Source organism: Pristiophorus japonicus, chromosome 14 (genome assembly GCF_044704955.1).
Source record: "Pristiophorus japonicus isolate sPriJap1 chromosome 14, sPriJap1.hap1, whole genome shotgun sequence".
Taxonomy (NCBI): domain Eukaryota; kingdom Metazoa; phylum Chordata; class Chondrichthyes; family Pristiophoridae; genus Pristiophorus; species Pristiophorus japonicus.
In genome coordinates this window covers 59,349,328-59,361,645 of record NC_091990.1, presented here as the reverse complement: position 1 = coordinate 59,361,645, position 12,318 = coordinate 59,349,328, and the positions used below count along the sequence as shown (strand labels likewise).

The following is a 12,318-nucleotide window of genomic DNA, read 5'->3' as shown; positions in this document are numbered from 1 at the left end:
CTGCCCAGTGAATGTCCTTCAAATTCTTACGCTGGTTAAAGCCGGCATAAGGCCTGCTTTTACCAGCGTAAGAGTTTTAATACATAGGAAAAAAATGTTATCACTCATTTATAAATTTAAAACCCTGTCCATTAAGGTAAGTTTATTTTTAGCCCTGTTAAAACATTTTGAAAAAATTCAAGAAAATAATTTTTTGTATAAAATATTTAATTAAATTGCTTTTTAATTTATTTTAAATATGTAATGTGTTTTTTTAATTTATGCTCCGTGTGTATTTTTGGGGGCATTCCCAATCATACTTATGGCAGCTCCGTACATACGGAATGACCAAATGTATGAATGAGGATCTCCCTAATCCGATAGGTTGGGCCAGCCCACATGATCCCAGCGATCTGTACGAAACCCATACGGTCCTGGGATACGTGAGGCCCTACGCTGGTCTTCGCGTCGAGGCCCAGGACCGCAAGTCGCTGAACCGCCAGGATTACCAGGCACTTTCGTAGAAATTATTGCGGTCGGAGGCATCCGCCCCCGGGAAGCCTCCGACCGCAATGTCTGGACCACAGACTTAAACAGATTTATAGCAGTAATATCAGACTCCAGGGTAAACACTGAAGTAAAAAGCTTTCCGAAATTTTTATGCACAGCCATTCCATTCTGTACTATTTACAGGATTTAAGATTTAAACTGGATGGGTAACAGCTTAGCTCCAGAACCCAATGGTAGGGCTGTGACAAAAATGAAGATTTCTTGTCTCGCTTTAGCTTGGTAGAGGCTCCTTTGAATACGTCACTGTTACAAACCAGCTGTCGCTGAATTTATGTCCCAGCCTAACCCTATATGAATGACTCAAAGATGATTATTCGGTTACCTCTAAGCAGTTGGCTTAAGGAAGTAGTCAAGCCAGACAATTTAAATAAAAACATGCCTTATGTTTAGTTCAGTTATGTGGTATGCGGCTCAAGAAGGCGGCTCACCTCCACCTTCTCAAGGGCAATTAGGGATGGGCAATACATACTGTCCTTGCCAGCAGTGCCCATATCCTGTGAATGAATAAAAATAACTGTCTATTCATAGAATCACGGAATCATACAGCACAGAAAGTAATGCGGCACATCGTGCCTGTGCTCACTGAAAGCTACCAATTAATCCCACTCCCCTGCTCTGTCCCCAAATCCCTGAAAATGTTTCCTTTTTAAGTAGAGATCAAATTCCTTTTTGAAAGTTACTATTGAATCTGCTTTTACCACCTTTTCAAGCAATGGATTTCAGACCATAATAACGCGGTGTGTGAAAAAATTCTCATCTCCCCTGACCTTGTTTGCCAATTATTTTAAATTTGTGTCCTCTGGTTACTGAATATTCTGCCAGTGGAATTTAGCTGACAGTTATTCCAATCTAAGAAGTCCTGATAACTATTTTGATGAGTATTTATTAGTTCAAAGAGACTAAATCAAGCAAGCTAGCTTCAATAGTTAGCGAGAATATAAAAAGAATTACTATGTGAGCAAACTTGGTATAGAAATTGCAAAACATTTCTTATTTTCCTTATACAATTACTATAGATGTATGCATATGTATATAAAATTACTGTTATTTATTCACTTGTTCATCTGTTTTTCAGGAAATGTTTGTTAGTTAAAGCATAAACCAAATTCTGGTGCTGTGACATTCTGCTGTTTCTCAGAAACCTGACTCTGTTTATTATCTTGAGCATGTTATCCAGCGTACCAATATATCAGGCAAGTGTGAACTCTCGCAAGAGCCTGGCTCACCTACGAGGTAGCCTGGCGCACAGTGGCCAGAGTGAAAGGGGCAAAAAGGCCCAAAAACGTGTAATGTGTAAACCTCTCCAAAATGGACCACTCGTTCAAATGGGATATATCTCCTCTGAAAAGCACCACTCTCCGGAAACAGAACACCGCTCCTGAGATGCAACTCCCAAAACATAGCACCGTTCCTGAAATGGAATCATTCCCCTGAAAACACCACTCCCAACAAGCAAGCACTCGCACAAAAAACACAGCTCTCCCAAAACACAACTCCGTTTCCCAAAACTCAGCCTCCCCCCCCACCTCCCCCCAAAATAAAATAGTGAAGGAAATCTCCCAGAATGTAAACCCTCTCCCAAAACAGGACATGTCTGCAGAATTAGAACATCTCCCAAAATAGAAGTCATCTGCAGAAACAGGACACAGCTACAGAAATAGAACACTGTTCCAGAAATAGAACACAGCTGCTAAAATGGAACACTCTCCAGAAATGAGACACAATCGGCAGAGCATTTCTACAGAAACAGAACACAGCTCCACAAATAGAACACTGTTCCAGAAATAGAAGACAAAATGGAATTCATCTTCAGAAATGGAACAAAGTTTCAGATATAACACGTCTGCAGAAATATGAGGAAAAAATAACGCCTTTCTGACGTTACAAGTGACTACACTTCAAAAGTACTTCATTGGCCGTGAAGCGCTTTGGGACGTCCTGAGGTTGTGAAAGGCGCTATATAAATGCCAGTCTTGCTTTTTTCTTTTTTGTTAAAAGACATAACAGAGCACTTCACAGTCGCTAGAAAGAACTTGCATTTACGTAGCACCATTCATGACCTCAGGATGTCCCATAGCCAATGAATTACAATGAGTTACTGCCGTTATGTGGCTAAACATGGCAGCCAATTTATCTACATCCAGCTCCCACAAAAGCAAATGAATGCATGGCCAGATAATCAGTTTTGGGGGTTTTGGTTGAGGGAGGAATTTTGGGCAGGGCACCTGGAGAACTCACTAATCCTCTTCAAAAAAGTGCCATGGGATTCTTTACGTCCACTTGAACAGGCGGACAGGGTCTCGCTTTAACATCTTAATGAAATTTTCTGGAGACATAACCGAGATTCACACATCAGTGCAGTACTGAAGGAGTGCTGCATTGTCAGAGATGTCATCCAATCTCCAACAATGCAGCACTCCTTCAGTATTGCACTGATGTGCCAATCTCAATTACATCTCCAGAGACTGAAACACGTATCCAGATAGGGAGCCTCTTCCCCTTTCCTCCAGGAGCTCTATACTCTCATCTCAGCAGGGATTGGGGCACACTGCTTCTCCTCATCTTCTGACACACCCCAATTCCATTTCAGTGAGATACCTGCAGATATCTGCAATTCCGATGGCCCAGTTAGAGGGAGGGGTGTTCTACTGGAAACTGACCTTCCTCCTGCTGGTCCTGTTTCTTACCAGAGTGAAGCAAAGCAAAGTGAGGGGTGGATTGGATTCCCATTTCCCTTCTGTAAGCCTGCGGAGAGGATACTCTCTCCTCTGCATACTGTTATGTCTCAAATAAAGCAATATAACTGAGTACTGTAGACGTTAGTGTGACCTTAATCTCTTTATTCTAATACCAGAGTGCTGGTACAGCATGGGAGGCCTGCTTATATATAGTGCTCCCAAGGGATGCTTGGATCCCTTTGGACTCCAATAGATATGCCCTCTGATGGCGGTAGGATGCTGGTTACATAGTGTTGCATACATAACACATTCCTCAGCCTTTCCCTCAGTGGGGGAACAGGGGAGCGGGGGGGGCGAGGGTGGTGGGGTGGGTGGGTGCAGGGGGTGGTGGGTTACAGACAGATCCTAACAGGAGAGGAGGTTGCTGTGTTGCCTTCAGTCAGTGAGAGTGGAGCTCAGAGATACAGACATTACCTAAATGCCAAGGTTTCACCGCAGCAGATCTAGCATATAAGAAAACCATTGGTGTGGGAACCTGACCCCCATTAGGCAACCTATGCTCACAATACATGCTGAATTATAAAACGCTTATGTCTAGTCTTCTCTCTGGAAAAATGGCCACAGATCCTGAACCGTGAAAGAGGGAATATATTTAATTATTGATCTACATACAGTTGCTAAGGAAAATAATATTTACTTTCTAGGAAATAATCAAAAAGCACTAACGCCAGTGGGAGCAATTTTCAACTTACCATTGTAGTGTAAACCTGACTTGTGAATACTCCACTCCTGACAGAAACCGCCAATTTTCCGTCCCACTGAACTCAATGGAAAATTGGGTGTCTCCTATAACGGCGCCCAACACGCAACGGCAGTTTTATACTCCAGCGGTGTAATGTATTTGCTTCATGGGTTCTTTGCTTAAGAATTCATAGCAACACATTGCTATTAAGAACTAGTTGGTTTATTAACAAAGGTTTAACAAACATGCTACACATTACCAGTTCATCCACTAGGCTCACAACCGCATACCTCATCGTGGATCCCCAAACCCAACTGACTGGGGTTTTATTGAGTCTTGTGAACATCACGTGACTGGCTAAGCCACTCACAATGCAACAGCTCCACAAACCTGTGAGCATGCTCACACGTGCATACAGTACAAGCGGTAAGTTGAAAAATTGTCCCCCTGGTCTCTTGGAAGATCTTTTACAGCTGCTGTCCAAATTATTTCACTGGAGGTGTGCGTTCCAGGCACTCTCCTCTCCCTTCTTGCAACAGGGTAACTTTTGACTGCGTCTAAGAAGGGTCTTCAACCTGAAATATTATCCCAGTTTCTCTCTCCACAGATGCTACCTGACCTGCTGAGTATTTCCAGCATTTTCTGTTTTTATTTTAGTTCTAGTTTCATAGTGCAGATCAAATGTGCCTTCTTTCCTCTGTGACAATCATCAAAAAACACTTACTGCCCTGCCTCTGTGCACATCTCTAACAATTTATTTTCTGAATCTTTTAAATGGCCATGTGCACCCCTCTCCAATCTTGCACCCCAGAACAGCTAGAAAATGAAACTATTTCTCAGAAAACATCCAAATGTGTATTTATGACAAAATAGTATCCAACATTAGAATGTGGTCCTCATTTGTGGGCAAATTGTTAATGGGCCTGAAATTGCGGTCAGAGGCTACCAGCAGATGCCTCCGGCCTGCAACAAATCTACGCACTTACCTGATGGTCCCGTAGGTTCGGACACTTGCGGTCCTGGGCCTCTATATGTAGGCCTGCGTAAAGGTCCATGTACCATGTATTTTAGGGGCATAGGCATTTCGCAAGCATCCCTGGGATCACGGCCCAACCAGTGAAAGAACAGGGATCCCCATTAATACTCATGGGGATTTCGTATGTACAGAATTCCCATAAATATGAATAGGGATACCCCCAAAATACACGTACACTTAAAATAAATTTAAAAATCACATTTAAAAAAATGAATCAAAATGGCATTTAATTAAATATTTAAAACCAAAATTTAATTTTTTGAAAAATAAATTTAGATATTTTAAAGGGTCTAAAAATAAACTTACCTTATTTCACACATTTTTGAATGTATAATTTATTGAAAAAAATGTTTTTTTTCTGTCCTTTAAAAGTCTTACACTGGTAAAAGCAGGCGTAAGAATTTCATGGACATTCGCTGGGCAGAAGTTGGGCAAAAAACCCAACTCTCCGCCCGCGGAGGCCCTTTTCCCAGGAATGCGTGCGATTTGTCAAGAAGTTTCGCACACCAAACCCAGAACTTGCATGGCCCCGATGGGCGCCTGCGCACCTCGTATGCGCCCGTAAGTGCCGCAAATTATGGCCCAACGTTTTCTGGATGAGGCCCTGCAAGATTATCACATACATATTTGATATTATTGTTGAGAGGATCGACAAAATTTCCCCCTGTGTAATCAGTGGTGATCTGAGGAGAATCTGTCAGATTAATCCAAGCACAATCACCTGTAATGCTATCATTCTAACTTTGCAGAGAGGTGCATCAATGACTTATTTCTTTAATAAAAAAATAAAAAAGGGAAGGTGGCTCAACCGTGGCTATCTAGGGAAATCAGGGATAGTATTAAAGTCAAGGAAATGGCATACAAATTGGCCAGAAATAGCAGCGAACCTGGGGACTGGGAGAAATTTAGAACTCAGCAGAGGAGGACAAAGGGTTTGATTAGGGCAGGGAAAATGGAGTACGAGAAGAAGCTTGCAGGGAACATTAAGGCGGATTGCAAAAGTTTCTATAGGTATGTAAAGAGAAAAAGGTTAGTAAAGACAAACGTAGGTCCCCTGCAGTCAGAATCAGGGGAAGTCATAACGGGGAACAAAGAAATGGCAGACCAATTGAACAAGTACTTTGGTTCAGTATTCACTAAGGAGGACACAAACAAGCTTCCGGATATAAAAGTGGTCAGAGGGTCTATTAAGGAGGAGGAACTGAGGGAAATCTTTATTAGTCGGGAAATTGTGTTGGGGAAATTGATGGGATTGAAGGCCGATAAATCCCCAGGGCCTGATGGACTGTATCCCAGAGTACTTAAGGAGGTGGCCTTGGAAATAGCGGATGCATTGACAGTCATTTTCCAACATTCCATTGACTCTGGATCAGTTCCTATCGAGTGGAGGGTAGCCAATGTAACCCCACTTTTTAAAAAAGGAGGGAGAGAGAAAGCAGGGAATTATAGACCGGTCAGCCTGACCTCAGTAGTGGGTAAAATGATGGAATCAATTATTAAGGATGTCATAGCAGCGCATTTGGAAAATGGTGACATGATAGGTCCAAGTCAGCATGGATTTGTGAAAGGGAGATCATGCTTGACAAATCTTCTGGAATTTTTTGAGGATGTTTCCAATAAAGTGGACAAAGGAGTACCAGTTGATGTGGTATATTTGGACTTTCAGAAGGCTTTCGACAAAGTCCCACACAGGAGATTAATGTGCAAAGTTAAAGCACATGGGATTGGGGGTAGTGTGCTGACGTGGATTGAGAACTGTTTGTCAGACAGGAAGCAAAGAGTAGGAGTAAATGGGTACTTTTCGGAATGGCAGGCAGTGACTAGTGGGGTACCGCAGGGTTCTGTGCTGGGGCCCCAGCTGTTTACATTGTACATTAATGATTTAGACGAGGGGATTAAATGTAGTATCTCCAAATTTGCGGATGACACTAAGTTGGGTGGCAGTGTGAGCTGCGAGGAGGATGCTATGAGGCTGCAGAGTGACTTGGATAGGTTAGGTGAGTGGGCAAATGCGTGGCAGATGAAGTATAATGTGGATAAATGTGAGGTTATCCACTTTGGTGGTAAAAACAGAGAGACAGACTATTATCTGAATGGTGACAGATTAGGAAAAGGGAAGGTGCAACGAGACCTGGGTGTCATGGTACATCAGTCATTGAAGGTTGGCATGCAGGTACAGCAGGCGGTTAAGAAAGCAAATGGCATGTTGGCCTTCATAGCGAGGGGATTTGAGTACAGGGGCAGGGAGGTGTTGCTACAGTTGTACAGGGCCTTGGTGAGGCCACACCTGGAGTATTGTGTACAGTTTTGGTCTCCTAACTTGAGGAAGGACATTCTTGCTATTGAGGGAGTGCAGCGAAGATTCACCAGACTGATTCCCGGGATGGTGGGACTGACCTATCAAGAAAGACTGGATCAACTGGGCTTGTATTCACTGGAGTTCAGAAGAGTGAGAGGGGACCTCATAGAAACGTTTAAAATTCTGACGGGTTTGGACAGGTTGGATGCAGGAAGAATGTTCCCAATGTTGGGGAAGTCCAGAACCAGGGGTCACAGTCTAAGGATAAGGGGTAAGCCATTTAGGACCGAGATAAGGAGAAACTTCTTCACCCAGAGAGTGGTGAACCTGTGGAATTCTCTACCACAGGAAGTAGTTGAGGCCAATTCACTAAATATATTCAAAAGGGAGTTAGATGAAGTCCTTACTACTCGGGGGATCAAGGGGTATGGCGTGAAAGCAGGAAGTGGGTACTGAAGTTTCATGTTCAGCCATGAACTCATTGAATGGCGGTGCAGGCTAGAAGGGCTGAATGGCCTGCTCCTGCACCTATTTTCTATGTTTCTATGTTTCTTTGGCTAAATCGTCTTCTCTCTCGCTCTTTACTGTTTCCTGCATCACACAGCAATTCATGAGGCCAGCCAGGCAGCCTGCTCCACAAAGGCATCCTTGAGCAGGTCGCCGGGTGGCAGAGTGCTACTTGGGGTAGTAAAGTACCCTTGGATATTCTCTCTCATAAGAACATAAGAATTAGGAGCAGGAATAGGCCATATAGCCCCCTGAGCTGGCTCCGCCATTCAATAAGATCATGGCTGATCTTTGATCTCTTGCTCACCATTGGAAACACCATGGGCTGGATTTTCGGCTTTGATGTTTTCGGGGTGGTAATGGTGGTGGGGCGGTAATGTTTGCGACCGGTAACAGTCAGTAACATTGGACAGCTGGGCCCTGAGTCAGGGGGCGCAGCGCTAAGGGAGGCGTTGTACACCTCTCTTGGGCGCTAGCATGGGAAACTCCCGAGCTAAAGAGCTGGGCCGAGAGCGTTCCTAGAGATGCCTGGGGAGAAAAAACACCCGAGATAAAACCCCACAAAAACATTCCCAGTACATAGCCCACGCCACCACAACGTAAATCACAAAAAATATTAAAAGAAAAAACAATCACACTAACTTTAGGAGCCCGTTACTTACCTCTCTGCAGTCGGTTTCGTTGGACTGCCTGATTTCCCAGGCGATCACTGCGGGGTGCACTGTGGCGGACGGGGTGCACTGCACCGCCGCAAAATCGGACTCGAGGATCGCTGCGGGGCGCTGGAGGCTGATTGCCCGCCCAGAACACCTCACCGCCGCCATTGCCGCCGCTCCAGGACGAAAAACGGAGTGCAGAAGACCTGAAAATCAACCCCCTGAGATTTCCTCTCGGGCTCCCCTCCTCAAAATCTTGCATCAGAGACCAAGAATTCAGCCATGATGAGATTTGCATGTCTTAACATTCCTGTTTTTGGTCCCTACAACAAACTCCGTTCCCTAGCCCTCTCCCCAACTTCTGTCTGAGGCTGAACCACACTGTTCACAACCTTGGTGTCATATTTGACCCTGAAATGAGCATTCGACTACATACCCGCAGCAGAACTAATCACCTCCAGAGCATTACCCGTCTCCGCTCATCTGCTGCTGAAGCCCTCATCCATGCCTTTGTTAGCTCTAGGCTTGACTATTCCAATGCAGTCCTGGCTGGCCTCCCACATTCTACCCTATGTAAACTAGAGTTGTTAGCAGTATTATGTCGGAGGGTTTGCACTCGAAAGGTTCACTCCCCTGTTCTCTTCATAGATGCTGCCTGACCTGCTGAGTGTTTTGCGCAACTGTCTGTTTTTGTCTCTGATCTCCAGCTTTAGCTATTTTTTTTTGCTTTTTGCTGCAGGTTTTAATAACAGTTTACATTTCTATAGCGCTCCCTACATAGACATCTCGGAGCACTTTACAGGGTGGAACAGAGAAAAAGGTGGCACATTTGACATCAATGAACATTGCTTTGCTTATATTTTTGCTGGAAACATATAACTCCCACACACATGGCACTCAATTCAGTTCTGTATTAAGTGGGTGTTCTAGTTACACCTTTAGCTTTTACAGATCACGCTTATTTCTGGCAATCCTTAGAATTTACACAGTCCTTACTCTGACTCAGTTTTTGGTCCCACTTGACGAGTAGACTGATCAGAAGTTGTCACCAAAATCTAAGAGGAAAAAATCTCCTCTATTTCTAAGTGCCCAGTTTCACTCCTTTTCTTGGAAAGCCTTGAGAACAAAGCCTAGGCTGTCACTGCAGTGCAGTGCTGAGGGAGTGCTGCACTGTCGCAGGTGTCATCTTTCAGATGAGACGTTAAACCAAGGCCCTGTCTACCCTCTCAGGTGGACATAAAAGATCCCATGGCGCTATTTTGAAGAAGAGCAGGGCAGTTATCCCCAGTGTCCTGGCAATATTTATCCCTCAAGCAACATAACAAAAACAGATTATCTGCTCATTATCACATTACTATTTGTGGGAGCTTGCTGTGTGCAAATTGGCTGCATTATACCTACATTACAACAGTCACTACACTTCAAGAATACTTCATTGGCTGTAAAGCGCTTTGGGACGTCCTGAGGTCATGAAAGGCGCTATATAAATCTTTCTTTCTTTCTTTAATGTAAGTGACTTGTTCTAGAGCACAGTTCTATTGGTGTCAGCCGCCCACTTGTACCTCGCCATCGTCGAGAGCATGCAGAAGTCAAGCGCAGGCAGCAGAAAGAGCGTGCGGCAAACCAGTCCCACCCACCCCTTCCCTCAACGACTATCTGTCCCACCTGTGACAGAAACTGTGGTTCTTGTATTGGACTGTTCAGCCACCTAAGAACTCATGTTAAGAGTGGAAGCAAGTCGTCCTCGATTCTGAGGGCTGCCTATGATGATGATGATGATGATGATGATGATGTACCTCACCCAGTGACTACTACTCACTTGTGACCACTCCTCACTTGTGACCATCGGAAAAGCACTTTTCAGATTATTTGACCTCAGTGGCCATCACGGCTGAATCGATCCTGTTCTCTTCCAATGTCCCCACACAGAAGAATGAGAGGGGACCTCATAGAAACATATAAAATTCTGACGGGATTGGACAGGTTAGATGCAGGAAAAATGTTCCCGATGTTGGGGAAGACCAGAACCAGGGATCACAGTCTAAGGATAAGGGGTAAGCCATTTAGGACCGAGATGAGAAACTTCTTCACTCAGAGAATTGTGAACCTGTGGAATTCTCTACCACAGAAAGTAGTTGAGGCCAGTTCATTAGATATAGTCAAAAGGGAGTTAGATGTGGTCCTTATGGCTAAAGGGATCAAGGGGTATGGAGAGAAAGCAGGAATGGGGTACTGAAGTTGCATGATCAGCAATGATCTTATTGAATGGTGGTATAGGCTCGAAGGGCCAAATGGCCTACTCCTGCACCTACTTTCTATGTTTCTATGTTTCACACACTCTTCTAATAGGGGTCATTGGCTAACTATCAAGAATGTGACCCTGGGTGATACTTTCCCCTCCCAAGCACAGGGCCACTGAAGTCAATTATAGCACCTCCATCAGTGCCTTGGACGACATCAGTTAACTCAGCAAAGACCAGTGATTTGACCTGGCACCTTACTGATCCACGTGGCCTGATACCACACCAGATGCTCGACTTACCGACTGAGGCATTGGGGAGCTCACTCGACCAGTTGTGATTCTGCAGCAAAATTACGAGAAATTAAACTCACCAGCTCGAGGTGTAAGCAGCCCCCACAAACAAAGGACATACATAAATGCTGCATCATTTCCTCTCACCAGGAAATGCGTGCAAACCATTACCTTTTGGATGCTGCAGTGCGATTGGTGGGGTTTGGTGATCCAGACCTGCTTTCCATTGGTGAGAAATGTTTTGATTGGGACAAAGTAATCTCAGCGGCTGAAATGTCTGGAACCCAACTGGGCAAAAGGGAAGTCCCCCAAGATTCTTTTGATCTTCTCAATCTACTTTGAACAGGTGGAACCATTGGAGCTGTGAAGCAAAAATAGGTTTTAAAAAAATAATACAATTTTAGTGACAGTCTGAACAGAGATAAGGGCCCTGTTTTTAACAGCCTTCACCTAGCGGAGAGCGTCCCCTCCTGCCGCTTGTCTGCACTCTCGCCCACTGGATAAACTGTCAATCGTGGGGCCAAGCAGTTCAGGGCTAACCTGAGCATGGTATGGGTCACCATTCAACAACAACAACTTTTATTTATATAGCACCTTTATAGTAAAACGTCCCAAGGCACTTCATAGCAGTGTTAAAAGACGAAACAAATAAATTTCACACCGAGCCACATAAGAAGAAATTACAGCAGAAGCTTGGTCAAAGAGGTAGCTTTTAAGGAGCGTCTTAAAGGAGGAAAGAGAGGCGGAGAGGTTTAGGGAGGGAGTTCCAGAGCTTCGGGCCCAGGCAGCTGAAGGCACGGCCACCGATGGTTGAGCGATTATAGAAACATAGAAAATAGGTGCAGGAGTAGGCCATTCGGCCCTTCTAGCCTGCACCGCCATTCAATGAGTTCATGGCTGAACATGCAACTTCAGTACCCCATTCCTGCTTTCTCGCCTTACCTCTTGATTCCCCCTAGTAGTAAGGACTTCATCTAACTCCTTTTTGAATATATTTAGTGAATTGGCCTCAACAACTTTCTGTGGTAGAGAATTCCACAGGTTCACCACTCTCTGGGTGAAGAAGTTTCTCCTCATCTCGGTCCTAAATGGCTTACCCCTTATCCTTAGAATCAGGGATGCTCAAGAGGGCAGAATTTGAGGAGCGCAGACATCTCGGGGGAGGTTGTGGGGCTGGAGGAGATTACAGAGATAGGGAGGGGCGAGGCTATAGAGGGATTTTGAAATCGAGGCGTTGCTTAACCGAGAGCCAACGTAGGTCAGCGAGCAACACTCGCGGTTCACCCAGTCAAGCACCATGGCTTCACGGTTTGACTGA

General features: G+C 44.6%; 1 protein-coding gene across 10 annotated transcripts in view; it reads right to left on the bottom strand.

Moving 5' to 3' along the window:
• LOC139279924 (uncharacterized) overlaps window positions 1-12,318 on the bottom strand; it is a 164,054-nt gene that overhangs the window by 22,352 nt on the left and 129,384 nt on the right. For all 10 annotated transcript variants that reach the window (XM_070899247.1, XM_070899246.1, XM_070899245.1 and 7 more), the window contains one exon: window positions 11,172-11,361. In XM_070899247.1, the coding sequence (XP_070755348.1) occupies window positions 11,172-11,361 (190 nt within the window). The remainder of the gene's footprint in view (window positions 1-11,171; window positions 11,362-12,318) is intronic.